This window comes from Chaetodon auriga, chromosome 6 (assembly GCF_051107435.1).
Source record: "Chaetodon auriga isolate fChaAug3 chromosome 6, fChaAug3.hap1, whole genome shotgun sequence".
Taxonomy (NCBI): domain Eukaryota; kingdom Metazoa; phylum Chordata; class Actinopteri; order Chaetodontiformes; family Chaetodontidae; genus Chaetodon; species Chaetodon auriga.
In genome coordinates this window covers 1,859,840-1,878,632 of record NC_135079.1, presented here as the reverse complement: position 1 = coordinate 1,878,632, position 18,793 = coordinate 1,859,840, and the positions used below count along the sequence as shown (strand labels likewise).

Genomic DNA, 18,793 nt, shown 5'->3' with positions numbered 1-18,793 from the left:
ACAACACGTGAAACAAACACCTTTTTCTAACTTTGACAAAGTCTTTGCTGGACGTCCTCGTCCCGCTCCAGATGATGGATGGATGGATGAATTTTACTTCAATACCTGGACGATTACTCAAGCAGGAAAATACTGTGAGTGGTACAGCTGTCTTCTTCTAGATTTGTCTAACATGGAGAGGATTTGTGTTTAAATTCGACAGTAAGTCAGGAATCGCTTTGAGCTCCAGTGGTGGAAAGTAACTAAATACTATTACTCAGCTCAGGTTTTACAAGTACTGAAGTCTTTGGTTTTTGTTCTTTTATACTTCCACTGTTACTTTAATACGTTTCTGTGTGAAATACATGTAGATTAAACTATGCATGTACACTGTTACTTTGGGATTTAATGTGTATTTTACTTGTATACTTCTACTTCGTTCAGGTTCGAAGTACATTTTTAAATGCAGAACTTTCCCTTTGTGTGCTGCAGTATTCTCTGACATACTTAAAACGTGTGAACACTTGCCGCTGAAGTCTGACTTTGAGTTTCGAGCTGCACATCGAGTTCACTGGATCCTGGACTTTAACAGGCGGCGTGTAAACACGTTCTGACGTCCAGCTCAGACAAAAAGACAATCGGCCTGTTGCGTCCATTGATTTGGAGGCAGCCATGCAAACTAGGCCACCGAGCAGGGGATAATTGGGCCTGTAATTATGAAAAGTCAAACATGCAAATGAAGGTGACGATACGGCGGCCGGTCAAGATGACGTCTGGACACTTGACCTATTTTCCGTCCTGAAAAGGCGCGTTTCTTCCAGAGTCTTAACCCGGATTAGCACGTGGGAAATCATTTGGAATAACCAGTTCAGTGCAGGGATTAAAGCATGACTCCATGAAGGGAAATTATATAATCCACAGGTCGGACAGGATTTCTTCATTTTCTCTGCTTCTGTTCGTCTGATGAACACCTCTCTCCTGTCAGGGCCGTTCGCTCCATCCCTCGTCTCTGTCGTGACCTCTGACCTTCAGCCTCCTTCCTGTCTGTCAGGCTGGAGGAGCTGAGGCTCATTCTGCTGCCGTAAGTGACTCTGGATAAACACACCAGGCCTAAAATCCAAACACAACCTGCCGCCTCAGCCGGTGTTCGCTGCCTCGATTCTGTGTTTATTTAAGTTTCACACAGTTTTCACAATTTTGAAATGAAATTTCTACGTATGGACCAGTAACACAGTTTAGAGTCGAGGGTCAGCTGCCTTAAATTAGGCCAACTTTAGGCCACGAAACCGCACCATTTCTAACCTTCGGTAACATTTTGGTTGGTGAACGTGTGTTGTGTCGTTATAATTCTGCACACAGTAACAAAACAGGCTCTTTCTTTGGTGTTCTTTCACGTATTTAATCCCCTAGCTAATAATCCAGCAGTGTTTCATGTCCAGCTAAAAAAACAAACATGTCAGTACCCCATGCATCACATTTAGTCTGTTACAAAATCCAGAGTATAAAAGCATTAATGTTCTGCCACTAAGCAATTAGAATTAAACCATAACATTTGAATGCACTAAAAATGGTAAAATATAAAAATCTAAAAGTATAAATAGAAATTTGGTCCATCGAGTTGATTACTATAATATTATTTACATTAGATTATTATTTTTATTATTCCAGGCCCTTATTTTATATTGACTTCAACAGCAAACTGCTGCTACCGCTGCAATGGTATTTACAGAAAGGAGTTCAGTGCAGGAGCTCTATAAAAGACAAGCTAACAAAATATCTCATTTGATGTAAAAAGATGCAGTTTTTCCCTTTTTCCCCATTTGGCTCAGTGCCAATAAATACAAAGGTCTACGAACAGTTTGTTAGTCGAGCGAAACGTCTCGGGACAGCACAGCGTTAAAACAGTTAGTCTACAGCTTGTATCAAAGTTAGAAGAACAGGATGAAAAATACAAAAAGGCACACATTACAAAACCGCAGGGAGTCCGGATCCAGCGAAGAAGAAATCCGTTCGAGGCGCGCTGGCCTCGCGCTACCACGTCCTGAACGACGCGGGTTTTTGTTTCGTAGCTGTAGCGCGAGTCTGGCCACAGGAGAAGTTCTGTTGGTGGTCGAGGAGGAAGGACAAAATGCTGCTGCTCGTTCGAAAAAGTTAAACAGGAGTTTTTGTGTGTTTTTGTGGCAGTTACACCAGAGACTCGAGGCTCTCGGCGGCGCTGGCGGTTCCCACCACAATGGTACCATTGTTGTCGGAGGACTGGAGGGTTTTCTCGTCTTCTTGCGTCCCGATGAGACTCAGCATGGCTTTGTACAGGAACTGGTACTGCTCCTGTAATTCAAACAGGAAACAAACAGGTAACCAGCTGTGATATAAGAAGTTCCAGTTTCCCAGTATCGCTCTGGAAGCGCGCTAATTTACGGGTCCGTAAAGTCAGAATAACTTCCTATAAGTCAGCTGGAAAGAACAAAGTAGTTCGCTAAATTATAGAAAGAAAGAAAAAAGGAAGAAAAAGTTAACTAATTAATAAATTCCAATTAATTCTAAAATGTTTCAAATGAACTCTGTTTCCATTTTACCAGCAATTAACCATTTTCACATGGTGGCCATTTTCCTCTGATGTCACGCTCAGGATTAGAAGCTCAAACGCTGCTATCTGACAAATCGTTATCATCTCTGCTTCCTGATTGATCAGCAACTGAAAGACAATGATCATGAAAATCTGGAGGCACATCAGGTCATTTTTCAAAGTAAAACAACATAATCGTTAACCGTTTAGCTAGTGCTGGCTAACGTTAGCATTCAACCACTTCCTAGCTAACATTAGCCTTTGATTGTGTTACAGAGGAAAGGTGTAAATGAATCCTGAAATATCAACGCACACATTGGACACATTTATCTAAGCCTGCAAGTGAAAAGTGGATGTGATCGAGCTTACGACGTAACTTAGCTAGCTTAGCCGTCTCTTCAGCCGACACAGAAACGTTCTGGTGAAGTTGTGACGTTCTGCTCACTGGAACACGTTTTTCTGTGTTACGTTCATGAACATAAACATGTTGTTTTCTCTTGAAAAATGGCCGGATTTGCCTCCAGATTTTCATGATCATTGTCGTTTCAGATGTTGATCAATCAGGAAGCAGTGAAATGATAATGATTTGTCAGATTTTTGCGTGTAAACAAACTCAGCAGTAAGAGATTATATTGTCTAATCGCAGCATTTGCGCTTCCCAGTCTGAGGAAAATGGCCGCCGTGTGATTATGGTTTATTTCTACAAATAACAGGGTTTATTTTTGTTTTTATTATTTTTGAGGAAATTATTGGAAATGACAATCATTGCTTTCATGCTAAACCTTAAGAGAAAAACCACCAAGAATTCATGTTACTGTCATTATCAAACCTGTTATTATTACAATGTTTTCTTAATTTAACCATCAGCATCCAACAAATGATTTCTTCCTGAGTCAGCTGCTCTAAACTAATCCAGCCAACCTGCTTCCACTTTGTTTTTCAATGTAATTCATGTTTATCTGGTTGCATAAACTTCCCTGTTCACCGTTTATTCTATGTTAAAATAAAGCTATGAGGAAACACAGTGTGAAGTTGGTTTACTGCACACCTCGAGGGGTAAAGTGTCACCTGCTTCTGTGATTTTTCAGATATTAACATAGTAAATACTTTGTTATTGTTAGTGATTAAACTGATGGACAAAACCATGAAAATAACAGCCAATAAGCTGCGATTGTCCTTTAAGCATAAGCTGTGTGAAAGTCAGTCAGCATCATCAGCGTCTTACGATGTCGCTGAAGATTCCTGGTCTCATGAGGTTCGTCAGTTTGGCCACTTGGAAGACATCGACCGAACCTTCGGCCTCCAGCTGGCGAATCAGAGACGACAGAGCGCAGAACGTCCCCGCTGTGACTCCGCCCACACTGGAGGACGAAACACGTGATTTTCAAAAAAGTTCCTGACTGTCACTAATCTAACGGTAAACGCTGAGCAGCGGAGGTCTTACTCATCGTGGACCACGGTCGGCCCGTCCTTGCTGCCGTCCTCCTCTTTCACCAGGTTGAGCAGCTCAAAGGTGTTGCTGATGGGACTGTCCGGGTTCGGCCAGCGGGGGGCGCCGTAGTGTTTCACCTCCAGAACGTAGTCGTCCTGATGAGGAGGAGAGAGAAAAGTCGTGAGACCCCCTGAACCAAAGTGGTGAACCTCGCTCCACCCTCGAGGATGGATCACACCCAATCACCTGTCACCAATGAGCCTGCTTACCTGTGGAACGTTCCAGACAGGTGTTTTTGGAGCATCCCACAGTGTTCCCAGTCTATGTACAGATCCCGCTGTGGGTGAACTCACCTGCGTAGCCTCCAGGATGTACTCCCGGACCACCAGCATGTCCTCGTTTGCCAGACAGACGTGGTTCTCGGTCCTCTGAGTGACGGTGAACATCTCATAGCTGATTGGCTGCCCTTTGCGAGGCCAAACGACGCACGGCTCCGCCTCCTCTGTCTAACAACACAGGAAGTCATCATCAGAAGGTTTAATTTCTACTCCCCCGACAGCACCACGGCCTCTCGTCCTGCTGTCAGAAAGCAGACTGAACGAGTTTTTGTGGATTTTAAAGGAACATTTTGGGAAAGAGAAGATGAAAAGATGGCAGCATGTCACGTCTCCGTGTTAATGCTGCATTCACGCCTTTATTCTGACTTGGAAGTGTTCACACATTATTTCAGAGTGGTTAACCCCATTAGTAGCCTTGCCTTGACACCATTTAAACAGCTGAAATTAGAGTCTTTTGCTTCCTTTGCGAAACCAGGTACAAACAAAACACAGACCTTTTAAATTAGCTGAATCATTTTTTGAAGTGATGTCAGTTTGGTAAAACAGCAACAAAAGCCTCCGTCGCTGGCAGTTACGTCTAAATAAAATCCACTTTTAAACAGTCAGTTGGGCTCATATCGAAGGGTCTGCTCGCTGTTTGTTTCTGCTCTGAAGGACTACCGGGCGCAGCATCAACACACAGCCGTGAGACGGTTGTCCATCTGAACGTCTCTCTGAATATTAACTGCTTTTCCCAAAATGTTGACCTGTTTCTGTGAAAGTGGACGAACTTTAATGATGTTTAACAAACAGTTCCTCACGTCTCCTGACGGCGTCCCCGGCAGTGACACGATGACCCGGGCGTTGTGGTCCCATATCATCCCCCAGAAGTCTTTTACGGTGCCCGGCAAAGGATTCTGGGTAATGATGAACTCGTTGCTCTGCCTGTAACCCTGCAGGGACAGAAGCATGGTGTCGTGTGTTTTACCGCTTCCATGTGATGATTGGACTGATTTTCAAACTGATGAAGAGGATGATTCGCCTCGCTATCGATAAGAGACAAATATTTCAGTGTCCACTCTGTCGATATTCTATGGACTCAAGACATCCTGGAGCTCTGTGATGAGACTTCATATCTGTCTCCGACTCTGGACGAGATTCAAACCTGAACAGGACGGGTTTGTTCTTACCGTGATGTACGATGCGTTAATGTAGTCCGACGTCTCCCCCGCCGTCGTGGACAGGCGCACCCGCGACCTCTCGACTGCAAAGACAGGAGACAGATTTCAGCCATGCGGTTCTGTCTCGTCTCAGTCTCATCTAACCTTCCTCTTCCTAAATGCTGCAGCGCCTGAGCGGACCAACGTGCTGGACTCACCGGGGATCACGGAGCAGCTTCTGTTCTTGCTGCGGTTGCCGTCCTGCAGAGCTGCAGAGAAGTCGTGCTGCTTCACTCCGGAGTGACAAACCAGCTGTGGAGAAAACCAAACATGTGTCAGTGACCGGGGAGCCAGCGCTGAAGCATCCTGACGAGCTTCAGCAGCGTCAGTGCACAGCGACACCTGACGCGATCCTCCACTGAAGTCTGTGTGTAATTAGTTGGAGACATTTTGGGGTGTGGACGGTGGCTTAGAGGACGTCATGGAAGCAGGAGCAGAAAAAAGAAATGTCACAGTATAATTAATGATTGAAGCAGAACTGTTTGATGAGCCGCTCACCTTGAACTGTTTGTCCAGGTGCGTCCGTCCCGCTGGCCCCGGGATCAGCAGCTCGTCCACGTACCTGTGCAGGTGAGCTGCCGCCACCTCGGTCTCTCCACACAAGATGGCTTCCACCAAGGCGTCGTGGATGAAAACATACTGTTCCTGCAGAGATTTGATGCTTTATCCTTATTTTTATTTTCATCCTCATTCTACTCTATTTGTAGCTTGTTTTTCTATTTTATTCTGTGGTTTTATGCTTTGTCTTTATTTTTATTTTCATCCTTTTTTCATTATCAGGTGGGTTTTATTCTCCATCTTATTTTCCATTCATTTTCTACCTGTTCATCTGTCTCAGTCACTTCATGTGATTTCTTTGTCATAAAGCACTTTGAGCTACAATTCCTGTGTGAAAGGTGCAACACAAATAGAGTTTATTATTAAATATTATTATCAAAGAATGAATTTGAAATGATTTATGGTCAAATCAGAAAGAACTGAGACTGTTCTCATGCTGAATCTCCTTCAAGTCAAAGTATCTGCAGCTCTGTGAGGCTTCATCCTCTGGGGACGAATTACAGCTTTTCAGCTATAATTCGCTCAGTTTTTAAAGAAGCCGCACTTTAACCTGCAAACTGGTTCAAACTACAGTCTGTTTAAAGGTAAAATCTGACAGCTGAGGACAGACAGGAAGTTGACCTCTGACCTCTGTCTGAACCAGGTAGTTCCTCTGCGTGCGGATGTGTTTGAGGAAGCTGGAGATGTTGACGGCCTTTTCGTCTCTGATCTGCTTCAGCATGCTGTCGAGGACGATGTACGTCCCCGTCCGGCCGACGCCAGCGCTGCACGGCGAGGAGAGGAAAGACGAGATGAATCCAGGTTTTGACGACGTCGGGACGAAAAACAAAAACAAAACAAAGATGGTACCTGCAGTGCACCACCACCGGGCCCGTGTCCTCCGTCCTGGTCCTGGAAGACTTGCGGACGAAGGTGAGCAGCGGCAGAGCAAACTCTGGGACGCCCATGTCGGGCCACTGGGTGTAATGGTACTGTGTGACTGTCCGCTCGTTGCTCCGCCCCTTCTGGGAGCCCTGCAGGTGAAGATCAAACAGGAAGTGGTTCAGAGGAAACCTTAAAAACGTTAAAGAGCACTGTTTAATTAATTTTGGGATTGAAGTTTTAAACTGAATGAATTCATTATTTAGAAACAGAAGAACAGAATTATTCATCCTTTGATCTACGTTCTGTTCCATGTTAAGACCCAAAGAATTTCTACTTTCTCTGGTCAGTTTGGTCCTTAATGTGTATAAATAATAACATTTCTGATAGCACTTGAACGCAGCTGCTGTCTGATCGGCTGTTGGTCTGACCTTTTTGGCGTGGGTGTTCCTGACAGTGAACGTCCTCTGGGTGTAGTAGGCGAGCGCTCTGCTGCTCTTCACCGTCACCAGGAAGCCGCCGTACTCCTCCTGCACCTCCACCGGCCAGTACTGATCGCACTTCCTCTGAGGAGACCAACATCAGAGGGTTTCAGTGTGTTCCTTCTTTACTGCACGAATGTACACAGTCCAGCTGAGTCCAGCTGAGTCCAGCTGAGTCACAGTGAGTCCAGCTGAGTCCAGCTGAGGTCAGGTCGTTTGTGAAGTAAAATAAACGTCAGAGTTTCAGATCTGGTCACTCACTCTTCCTTTCTCCACCAGGTTGGTGATCATGACGATGATGGAGACGTTCTGCTCCCAAACCATCTTCCAGAAGTCCTCGGTGCTGGACCTCAGCGGACCCTGAGCGGCGATGTACGACCGCGGCTTCTTGAAACCCTGAGGAGACGCACAGCGGCTGCATCAGCTCTTAAAAACTGCTAGAAGACATGAAACCTCAAGAAAAACACCAACTTCCACAGCAGCCTGACATTAAAGTGAGTTTTAGTGTCGCAGTGTCCATAAAGGTTTGATTCAAGGTGCTTTCAGACGGGATTCAACCTGAATTTAGTGCCAGTCCATGTAGTAAATGCTGAAACGCTCAAACCTTTGGCCTGACAGATTCATCTAAGAGATTTCAAGACATTTACTTAAAGCTGAAAAAGTCACCAAAGTCTACAGGACTTATCCAACCCACAAATGTCCACAAGCTTCCATGACTACCCATCCGATACTGGTGGACCAACACTGCTGATGGAGACCAAACCAGAGCTCAGAGGAGAGTAAATGTTGGACTTTTAATCATCAGATGGAAACAAACACGACTCTAATGGGACGATCATGCTGCTGCTAACACTGAGTCTTTATGTGGCGGTAAGATGTCAGGGCTCCCTCTGTGGTCAAAATGAGTCACTGCAGCTTTAAACCGAGCCGTCAGACTGATTTAAAACGTCGGTTTCACCAAAAGATCCTTCAGACAAACACTTAACAGTGTTTCAGATGTGCAGGCATGGACTCATTTTGGCTGCCTGCTTTCAAACTTCAGTCAAATCTGCAATGTGACTTTGATTCACGATGAGCGGAGAAGCCTGAGAGACTCTGCTGCCACATCAGAGAATAAACTGCAAATCAAAGAAACACTTGCAGTTCAAACACAGAGCGGCTGATGTTGATACGCAGTCCTGCTAACTGCATCCCATTGTTCCACTGAGCTACAGGCGGCTGCATCACAGCAGGATGTGCAGCGGTGCGCCGACAAAGACAGAAGAAGAAGAGCGCTTGGTGATGAACATGGATGTAAACAATGCTCGATTAAAGCGCTCTGCCAAAGTTCTGTGAGGAGGGAAACACGTACATTCAACAAATTTGGTCGAGCTCAAGGATTCACGCGATTCATTTTGGTGAAAAGCGCCGAATGTAAATATAACTTTTGTTTGTTTAAAAGAAAAGTCGACAGGGCACCTTTAAGGCCAGCGCAGGAAAGAACGTGTCACATGCTCTCAACAGAGGGCAGCATTCAATCACTGGCTTTAATGCTTCTGTAACCTTCACATGACTGACAGTGTGAAGTTGCCTTCACACTGTGAGACGCAGACAAAAGTGTGAGCTCGAGAGATCCTCGACGTGCTTTTACCAACTTTGTCACCTGTACGGCGGCTCTCCAGAGAGGCCGTGACAGGCACGGGGCTTTTTGTGTCGCCTCTGCCTTTCACAAAACAACAAGATACTGCAAATTAGATTTTAATGCGCGTGATAAGAATAAAGGCGAGCCACGCGGGTCCCTGCTAACAACAGCGTGGCTAATGAATAGCTTTAGAATTATGCAGGGGGGCAGACTGACTTTGGTTTGGGAAGACAGAAGGAAAAAGAAGTGACTCCGATGGTGAAGTCAAAATAAGTTTTTGCTGTGTTCGCCTGGTTCAGCGCCGAGAAGACAGAAACGGGTTCCTTACATCCACGTAGTTCGCGTTGATGTAGTCCCTCGTCCTCCCGTCGGTGTCGGCCTGCGGCGACAGTCTCACCCGGCTGTGGTCATCTGAGGTTTGGAGACAAAAAGCAGCGACGTGTGATCAGATCGGTGTGGACGTCCATGTCTGTTCTGTTTCAGTCGAGTTCAGGTCATTTCTAGAGTTTTTTGCAGGTCAAAATGATTTGAATGCATCCAGATTTAAACTTTTACTTCTGTTTCTGGACACTTTCACCTTGAATCTTCTTCAGAAAAACCCTAAAAACAAGACAAACCGTCTGCAGCCGTGCTAGCAGCTCTGTGAGGCTTCATCCTCTGGGGACCGTGAATGAAAATAACTCGTTTATATTCTTCTTGTAAAAGCAGAGCTCTCAACGCCACACACTTAAAAACAAATACACACTTTCATTTTTTATAAGCTTCACTGCAGTTTTTAGCAAACTCAAACAGCAGGAAATGGTGCGTCTGTTGGGACTATTTTCAGCGGCGGATGAATCTACATTTGGTGCTGCAGTAAGTGTTTGTGGCAGCAGGACGGTGTGTGTGTGTGTGGGTGTGTGTGTGTGTGTGTGTGTGTGTGTGTGTGTGTGTGTGTGTGTTCATAGTGAACATGTCAGCCAGAGCAGCAGTGAGGCTCACTGATGTGTTTTTAGTACTTTTCAGAATAATATACAATATCTATAATATTATTCTTATGTGCTAAGCTAAGCTAACACATCCTACACACTCGTCTTCGGTCTGAAACACACAAAACCTTAAATTTCTCGTTCTGAGCTGTGAAACCCTCGGTGTGGACTCACAGGCCAGGATGTTGCTGTATCTGTTTTTGTTCTTGTTGTCAGGATGGTTGGAGCTGTCGGTTGTCATCCGCATGTCCACCGTGCACGCCTGGACCTCCTGTGTGGACAGTGGACAGAGTTTAGGTATATAAATAAATAAATACACCAAACTGAATGAAATACAGTCTAAAAAGGGCAAAATTGTGATTTAAATCAACTGTCAGAACAAGTCAGCGAGGTTGTGATATAATGAGAACGCTCAGGACAGTTTTGGTACAAACTCATTTTCATGGGAACCAAAGAAGAATTCCTCTTTACTACAAAACATCACAGTGACCTTCAGAGATTACTGAACGCACTTTAGAGAATATCCTCGACTGCCGTCCTGGTTACTCGAGAGAAGTGTGGACAGTTTCAGGATTTTTATCTGTGGCAGAAAACAGTCGCGGTGAAGACTCTTCAGATGTACTTTTCCATGATGTCTGATGTCCGCGTGTATATTTTAACTGTTATATTTCTACATAAGTAAATGATTTTATTACTTCTTCCATGGATGCATTAGACTTGGATACAACACAATGAAGCAGCCATGCTGCCAATTCATCTCAGTGGTCAAGTGTGGTACTGCAACAACAAAGCCACTGCAACCAACGGAGAATTTTCCCCATAGACCGCCGATACCAAAGAGACATCTGTAAACTTTCTACTTTGATTTTTTTAAAACAACAAAGATGAGCATTTGTAAACTTTCCATCGGAGCTTAAAAAGCTGTTTTTGTGTGTATGATGTAATCTGAGGGTAAAGTTTAGTGAAGAGAAAAACTTTTGAAGGTGAGCTGCTCTGTAAAGAACGGGCGCCGTGTCGGAGTCAAGTGTCTGTTTCTTCGAAGGCATCCGTGACTTCAGCGACGGCGCTTTCTAACATCCACATTAACAAAAACACTTTGCATTACAAGACCAGACAAAAGCAGCTACAAGTGCAGCAGGAGAGCGTCTTACCTCGTAACTCTCCTTCAGTATCTAATGATGAGGATGAGGGTGAGGAAGCAGCAGGCAGCAAGGACGTTTCCGTGACAACACAGTCAACCAAAGAGGTGCAAAAATACAAATTACAAGACGACACAGAAAACAACTGGAGACTGATTCAAGTCACAGTGCAGCTCATGCTACTGCCAACACGAAGGGAAGATCAACCGAAGACAGCCGACGTTTCCTTATTCCAGACTTTCATCATGGTCGGGGCACGCCACGCTGCATTCTGGGAATTTTAGGGTCTGACACACCACCTCTGCGCTTCAGTATAATTTTGGTGTTTGGATATTAATCTCAAACATTTCTGGGACCTCCGTCCATTGGTTTCAACTTTTAGAGCTGAGTGTCAGAGATTCAGGTCTTTCTTTGGGACTGATTCAGCTCTGACTCAGAGAGGTGGGATTACTCAAGATACCCAAAGTCTTTCCTTCTTTGCCTCTTGGCTTTGCTTTTCCTTGACTTTAAGGTCTATTTTTTTCTTTCTAGCTAACACAATGCCTTGATTCAGCGATTAGCGTCCCCTCCATGTCGTCTCACTGTCTTTGTGTTGATTTTTCCTTTGTGGCACATTCAGAAACAAAGTGGAGCTTTGATTCAGGGAGTGACTGACGCCATGTTGCCTGTTCACTGTTTGTTCTGCTGACAGTCGACAGGTAAAAGACACCTGACAAGCTGATTATTAAGTCACTATCTCACACCTGTGAGTACACCGTTAGCTGTAGTTATCATCACTGATAGTCTTTTTCAAGATGGATTCCTGATAATTATGATAACAGACTCTGAAATACCATATTTCCTCAAATACAAACCAGTAGTCAAATAAAAGCCCGGTCTCTAATAGAGGCCTGGGGAACAAACAGGGATGGATAAACTCCCAGTCATGTGCATGCTGACTAAGCATAATGGACGCAGTTTTGAAGTATTATTGTCCTTTCAGTCACGCCGGTGTTTGTATATTAATGTCTCTGTAAAACTGCATTTAGTCACGTACAAGCGCCACAAGATGGCAGCAGTTAGATTTCAAGTGTCGTATTGGAACCTTACAAGCCAACGAGGTTTCCACAACACGCTCCAGAAAATGTTTCATAAAAAAAGCCTTGTTAAGACACAAAGCATTTCGGTCCACTGACGTGATTGAGGGCTTTTAATGTGAAATGGATACAGGAAGTGTTTGTACTGACAGTGTAATGCAGTTAATGGAAGCAAAGAGGACTGGATCAGACTGAGGCTAATTACACTCATCAGACGTCTTATTAGAAATAAATGCCTGCTTCTAATATAAGTCTGTTTCAAATAAAGGCCCGGGCCACTATTTGAGGAAATGCAGTAATCCTGTAGGGTTGCGGTCAAAGCGTGTCCAGTAACAGTGTGACATCATCATCACAACTCATCATGCAGCGTGCAGACATCAACATGATGACAGCCAGACACCCCCCCACCCACACACCCCCCCCCACCCACACACACACACACACACACACACACACACACACACACACACACACACACACACACACAAACAAACACACACAAACATTCACATTTCAAGCAGCAGAAAAACATCTTTTCATTTCACTTCAAGTGGAAAAACGATCCGGTCTTCGTACCTCAAACTCTCGCTGGAAGCCGTGGCTGTCGCGAAGCTCGGCCACGTGTTTGACAAACTCCTTCACTGGAAAAGCTGTTTCTTTGTCTGGAGGACAAACAGGAAACGACACTGACGTACCGGCAGAACGAGACGGAGACGTGGAACTCTGCTCTGAAGTGTGTGTATTTGTACTGTGTCTGTGCTTGAGTTGCAGTAAATGTTTGCAGTATGAGTACAGACGAGGTAAACCTCTGCGCCTGAGTACATTTTTGAAATTGAGGATTTTTTTTTTTAAAGTGAGGACATGCTTAAAACACGAGGACGCATTTAGAAAAGGCATTTTCAGAAATTAAAGACATTTTAGAAACGGGTATTTTTTAAAGTGGTGACTTTTTTTTCAAAGGAAGAAATTTTTACAAAACCGACAATAATTTGGAAAGGAAGGACATTTTAGAAGAGTGAGGACATGTTTGGAAGATGAGCATGTAGGACGTGAGGACACTTTCAGAAATTAAAGACAATTCAGGAATTAAGAATATTTGTTAAAGTGATGACATTTTTTGAAAAATGTGGATTTTTAGCGATTTTTCACACAAACAGAGGAGAAGCTTCAGACCCACGGAGGACTGAGGGAGGGGCCGTTTGAAGGCCCAGACGTGGTTTTAGGGTTCAGGTGACGGTTTGGGTTCCTGTTAGAGGTCTAGAGGAAGTGTCACTCCTGAACGTTCTTACCTTTGTTCTCATGAAAAGCTTTTTGCGCCGACCTGAATCTGCTCTCAGGTTACAAGTCCTTCAGAGCAAATTTGAGATTTTGGGCTGCATAAATAAAACTTATTTGATTTCACTATTAAGTCTGCGTGGGTCCTCACAAGCAAACAAACGTGTGAGAGAGTGTGTGTGTGTGTGTGTGTGTGTGTGTGTGTGTGTGTGTTACCAGATGTTAACGTAGCAGTGGACGGTGCAGCGATGACTCTGGGTGAGGAGCTCTCGTCGATGTAGAAATGAGCCGTCTGAAAACATGTCCTGCAGATGAACACACACACACACACACACACACACACACACACACACACACACACACACCTCAGTAAACATCAGAATATATTTTCATTTCAAAATAACTTACTTTTACTCGTGAACGTTTTTTTTAATGCAGTTCTGTTTGCAGTAACAATATATAAAGAAATAAATGGGCAGTTGGATAAATTTTTCACTATTTTTAAAGTTAATTGAACAAAATTTATGAAAAACTGTTTTGCATAAAACCAACAGAAATGTTAGAATCCACAGACAGAAATTAAAATAAAGGATAAAATGTTGTGCAGAAAGAAATGTGGCTGAAACATAAATACCACTAAAAACAATTTTAGGTTGTTTTTGTTTATTTTCTCTCAACTGTGCAGTAACACAGTTTATTCTCCATATTGGACACAGTATTTTTATACACTGTACACATACATAGAAGTAGTATTTCTCAAGTGAACAAATGACATTTTTCTCCTAAGAATATTGGCAATAGAATTTTTTATGGCATAGCAGTATTTTTTAGCATTTAGCATTTTTTTTTGGAATCTGTACATAATGGACTTATACACAGTTGTTTTTCTATTTTGCATCCTGTGTACTTTTTTTGTGTCACTCTTTTTGCTCTTTGTAGTATTTGCTGACTTCATTTCCCCTTCTGTGGGATCAATAAAAGAGTTTTTTGGGGTTAAGTTAAAATACGCAGTATATTTCTACTGTGTTTGTGTATCTGTACTGACGCCATCCTTCAGCCTGAAAGGCAGAACATGCTTTTGTTTTCATGTGACTCTGCCTTGTCCCACATTTTGGAGAATACACGAATAATCTTCCCGTAAACACAAGAAAAAGCTGTTGTGTTAATCCTTGACAAGTTTTTAAAGGGATGAGATGGCCTCTGATCTGAACCTGCGTTGTCTCAGCCAGAAATGGACATCAGGGATTATCACCCACGAAAAAAAGGAAAAAATAAAAACAGTGAAGGCGCTGAGCTCTGAGATTAAAGGCGAGACGTGCAGGAAACAAACTGTGACGAGTGTTTATTCATCGACTGAAAGCTGGATTTCCATTCGTCAAAGTGACTTCTTTCATCTTAAACACGTTCATTTCTACACATTTTCACTGCGTTTCACCTCTTTTTTATTTCTCTATCAAAGCAAACGGAGAAGCAAACCTCTGTTTCTCCATGGAAAAATGACCTGCATGTTAAATCAATACAATAATCAATAAAATGTGACTTAAATGACAGTTTGTGGAGCTCAACAGGAAGAATAAAGGCCTTCTGACACGAGTGTATGATGAATGCTTTTCTTCCCTGAATACTGATTTTTTATTTTTTTTATCTCCATATTCTTCTTTAAGGTGATCAACATCCATCCCTTTCTGTCAACACTGATGCATCTACAGCAGTTATTGATCTGCTCTGACCCTGATAAACAATCATGAAGACAAACCGGGAGGTGAAACCGTCACATCACAGGAGTTTAGATCCACCGTCACACAAATTTCAGACATTATTCGAGTGAAGTTTCCCGTCATGAAAGGACAAAACGTCCTCGTGTGGATGTAAACATGTTTTGGAGAAGCTGTCGTCGTGCCCTGGAGGCGTCTCTTTCAGAACATCAGACGGCTGAATGGGCTTTATCGGCGGCTGTGAGGCCGAGACAATGTGTTGATCTGTTGTTGTCGTGTGTGATGTCGCCTTTAACGATTGGCTGAACCTGCTTCACTGCGGCTGAGAGAGCCGACCTTGAAGAAAACGAGAGCCAACGTTTGCCTTGTTGTTACAAGACTGACTGACCTAAATAAAAAAAGCTTGAGGTTTGAAAACGGAGCAGAAAACTACGTGAAGTTTTCATGAATCAAATCGCGGCAGACACAAAGAGACGCACATGATGCAACAAACACATCACTTCATCGATCACATGTTTTCTACCCTGTAAAACATGGAAATGGAATTTATTGATCAGGTTCAATCGTCTCTGGATCCTACAGCGAGTTAGAAACTGGATAAAAAGTTACGCTTCCAGACTGAGTGGTGCTCTCAGCTGTTAGCTTAGCCTCGAGCTAATGTCACTGTGCTCCATCAGATACGCTGCAGCCTGTTCAGACAGCTCACGTTTAGAGTCCCTCATCGCACCAAGACTTCACCTTCTGACAGACTATTTGATGCCGTGAGACGTTATTTTACATTTCTAGTCCAAAGATGAAATTCTGCTGCTGCTCATTGGCCAATTTAGAGCATTTTACTTGTTTATCTACTGAGACTGAAACTACTTAATCAGATTATACTGACGGAGGATGTAAGAAGCTCAGAAAGAACTTCAGCCTGAAACCAGAAAACAGCTGCTGCTCATTAACAAACTCACACTGTCTGTGTTGAACTCTGCACGTTTGTCTGCAGGTGCAAAGAATCCAAATTAATCTGAAGTGACATTTCTGGGAACAACATTTTTGCTGTTCAATCTAAACCTTCACTGAGACTAATGAACACTTCTGTCTGAATCTGCCTGCGATGAAAGACGCTGCTGTTTGTGTTTGAAGCACGTGGTGCAGAAGCTGCTGCAGAGACAAAGCTGGACTTCACCACGTGCCTCTAAAAATGCTCATTTGCTGCACATCTCTCAGCTCGCTGTGAACTTCCATCAAAGTGCTTGACCTCAAATGCACAGCAGCAGTGTCCAAATGAGCACCGTGCTGTCGGCAGGGAGGGAAAAGGACACAACACCAGCAGGATTAGCGCAGTTTGGCCTCCCGCCGCTCGCCCTACAAGACGCTGACACGATTCTTTCTGTCCGACATAATCAGGCGGATGTCCTTTTCTGTCCCCCGTCCCTCTCTGGACGCTCTCGGCTGAGTGGGCGCTCGCAGCGCCGCAGCCAAGGTACATCCTTCAGCGGGGATTAATCCCCCTGCTCCTCAGATTATTACCAGCTTAGCACTGCTCAATCTTGGAGATACAACAACAAGCAGAGCGCAAAACAAGAACAATATGTTGAGGCTCGGGGAGCGAAGGCACAGCCGCTGAAAAATACGACAAACTGTTTACACGGCGCCTGACAGCGTGTCCTTGATTGGATTTCTCAAGTTGGTTATTTCACGGTCTGAGAGGGCAGCGGCGTTTTCTCACTTCTTCTGTTTTCAGCCAAACATTTGGGTTTATGCCCTCCTCAGATATAAAAGAACACTTTCAAACTGCTCTCAAAAACAATTTTGTTTTTTTTTTCCAAATGCAGTATTTCATACAGTAGAGCTCAATACATAAAAAAAAAAAGGAGAAGAAAAAAACAGCATCTCTCAAGGTCAACCGAGAGGAATCAAAAACACTGCTGTCAAAAGCGAGCGGCGGCGACAGCTGAAAGGCTTCATTCAGGCCGCCGGCAGCCGCATCAACAGCACGACACAGGAGGCATTGTTAGCCCCACACACACACACACACACACAAATAAAACATTCGGCACAATGGAAGCCCGAGCCTGAGCTCTCAGTCAAATATGAGTCTTCTGGATGAAGTCCACTTCACGCCCCCTCCCTGTATTATATGACATATGATGGGGTTGAAGGGCGGGTGGTGGAGGCTGAGCTTCCACTTGGAGCTTCTACGTGTTTGTGTGTTTTGAGAGATACGGTATCGACTACTCACTCCTACAACCGTGAATCAAAAAAAGTCTGGACTCTGAACGTAAAGAAAACCAGAATCAATCGTTTCCAATCAAACTGACAGCAGTTTCCTGAAGTGTCTCTGAGTCCATGTGTTCATCTCCTTCATCCAGTCATGTGTTCACAAAGTGGTGAACAATAAACAGATATTAACAAACGAGCTCAGACGTTAAATATATTGTCTTTGTGCTGTTTTCAGGTGACTTCCTGTCAGAGGACCAGCAGGTTCGCCCACAGACTGAAGTCAGTGATAGAAACTGATCGTTCCTGCAGGACTGGTTCAAACTTCGACTTCAGGAATTTGACTGGCGCTTCACGGGGAGGTAGAGGCTCCACGCATCATCGTTTTGGGTGATGTTAATTAGTTTTTATTTCCAAATGAAGATGAATCTGCAGCAGTTTTGACACTGCGATAGTGAAAGTTGTGGATTTAGACAAACACCGTCAGAACTTGGAAACTTGGCTCGTTGGGATAGAGATGAATTTAGGTTCTCCAGTGACACGAGGAAACATGAGGGCCAGCGCAGAGGAGCCGCTGTGCACACCTTCAAGCGAGCTGATTGGTCGGTTTGAAATGGCGAAAACAAACATGTAAATCAGAATCTGTACAAGGATAAAAGAAAATAACCATGTTAAGGTAACTACACCTGTGATCGTCCACAGGCGATGTTCTCTTCTAGTATTCTCTAAGTAGTATCTCGTAGAGTTTTTGGGCTTCTAGAGTTCATGGTCATGCCGCAAGGGCCCAACGAAGGAACGCTGTGCTGCTGCAGCTCCACGACTTTCTCCTCATGAGGCATTCGCTACTGTTGCTATAGAAATTCAATGTTCATGCATGTGTTTATTAAAGTAGCTCCGTCAGCAGAGTCACCAGCGCTGTTCAGATTCACCGAGAGCTGCTTCTGCTTAAATCTTACACTATAAATAGTAAATTTGAGGCTGTAAGTGTCTGATTGAAGTGTGAAAGATCTCAACAGGAAGCTGTTTTTTAAGACGTTGATATGTCAGGACGTGTTTCTGGCGGCCTGCTGTTGTCCTCTAATGGTCAAAATGATGAAATAAACGCAGTAGCAGCAGTACTGACCTCCAGTAGATGAGGATACTGATGAGGACGATCAGGCCGAGGACGGTGAGGGTGGAGATGACGGCCAGAGGAACCACCGCCTTCCTCTCCCTTTCCCTGATCGAACCAACCCTTGATTCGTGGCTGCTATTACTGGCGTCTGACGAGAAAGAACAGAAGAGAAAGTGAAGAAGAAAGAAGTCAGAGCCATCGGCTGGTGCATCCTGGAGGTCTGCCATCACTGTGTTTCTCAGAGGAAAAGCTGCTCTGGTTC

General features: G+C 44.1%; 1 protein-coding gene across 5 annotated transcripts in view; it reads right to left on the bottom strand.

Annotated features, from left to right (window-relative positions):
- Positions 1-1,360: 1,360 nt before the first annotated feature.
- ptprz1a (protein tyrosine phosphatase receptor type Z1a) overlaps positions 1,361-18,793 on the bottom strand; it is a 69,595-nt gene continuing 52,162 nt past the window's right edge. For 3 of the 5 annotated variants that reach the window (XM_076732318.1, XM_076732320.1, XM_076732321.1), the window contains 18 exons: positions 18,541-18,679; positions 13,711-13,799; positions 12,796-12,881; positions 11,156-11,176; positions 10,179-10,275; positions 9,365-9,447; positions 7,677-7,811; positions 7,365-7,499; positions 6,922-7,085; positions 6,701-6,836; positions 6,013-6,159; positions 5,673-5,766; positions 5,485-5,558; positions 5,116-5,247; positions 4,331-4,483; positions 3,990-4,132; positions 3,771-3,906; positions 1,361-2,307 (listed from right to left, as the gene is read on the bottom strand). In XM_076732318.1, coding sequence (XP_076588433.1) covers positions 2,164-2,307; positions 3,771-3,906; positions 3,990-4,132; positions 4,331-4,483; positions 5,116-5,247; positions 5,485-5,558; positions 5,673-5,766; positions 6,013-6,159; positions 6,701-6,836; positions 6,922-7,085; positions 7,365-7,499; positions 7,677-7,811; positions 9,365-9,447; positions 10,179-10,275; positions 11,156-11,176; positions 12,796-12,881; positions 13,711-13,799; positions 18,541-18,679 — 2,108 coding nt within the window. In that variant the 3' untranslated portion in view covers positions 1,361-2,163. The remainder of the gene's footprint in view (positions 2,308-3,770; positions 3,907-3,989; positions 4,133-4,330; positions 4,484-5,115; positions 5,248-5,484; positions 5,559-5,672; positions 5,767-6,012; positions 6,160-6,700; positions 6,837-6,921; positions 7,086-7,364; positions 7,500-7,676; positions 7,812-9,364; positions 9,448-10,178; positions 10,276-11,155; positions 11,177-12,795; positions 12,882-13,710; positions 13,800-18,540; positions 18,680-18,793) is intronic. The other 2 variants (XM_076732319.1, XM_076732322.1) reach the window with 1 other exon arrangement.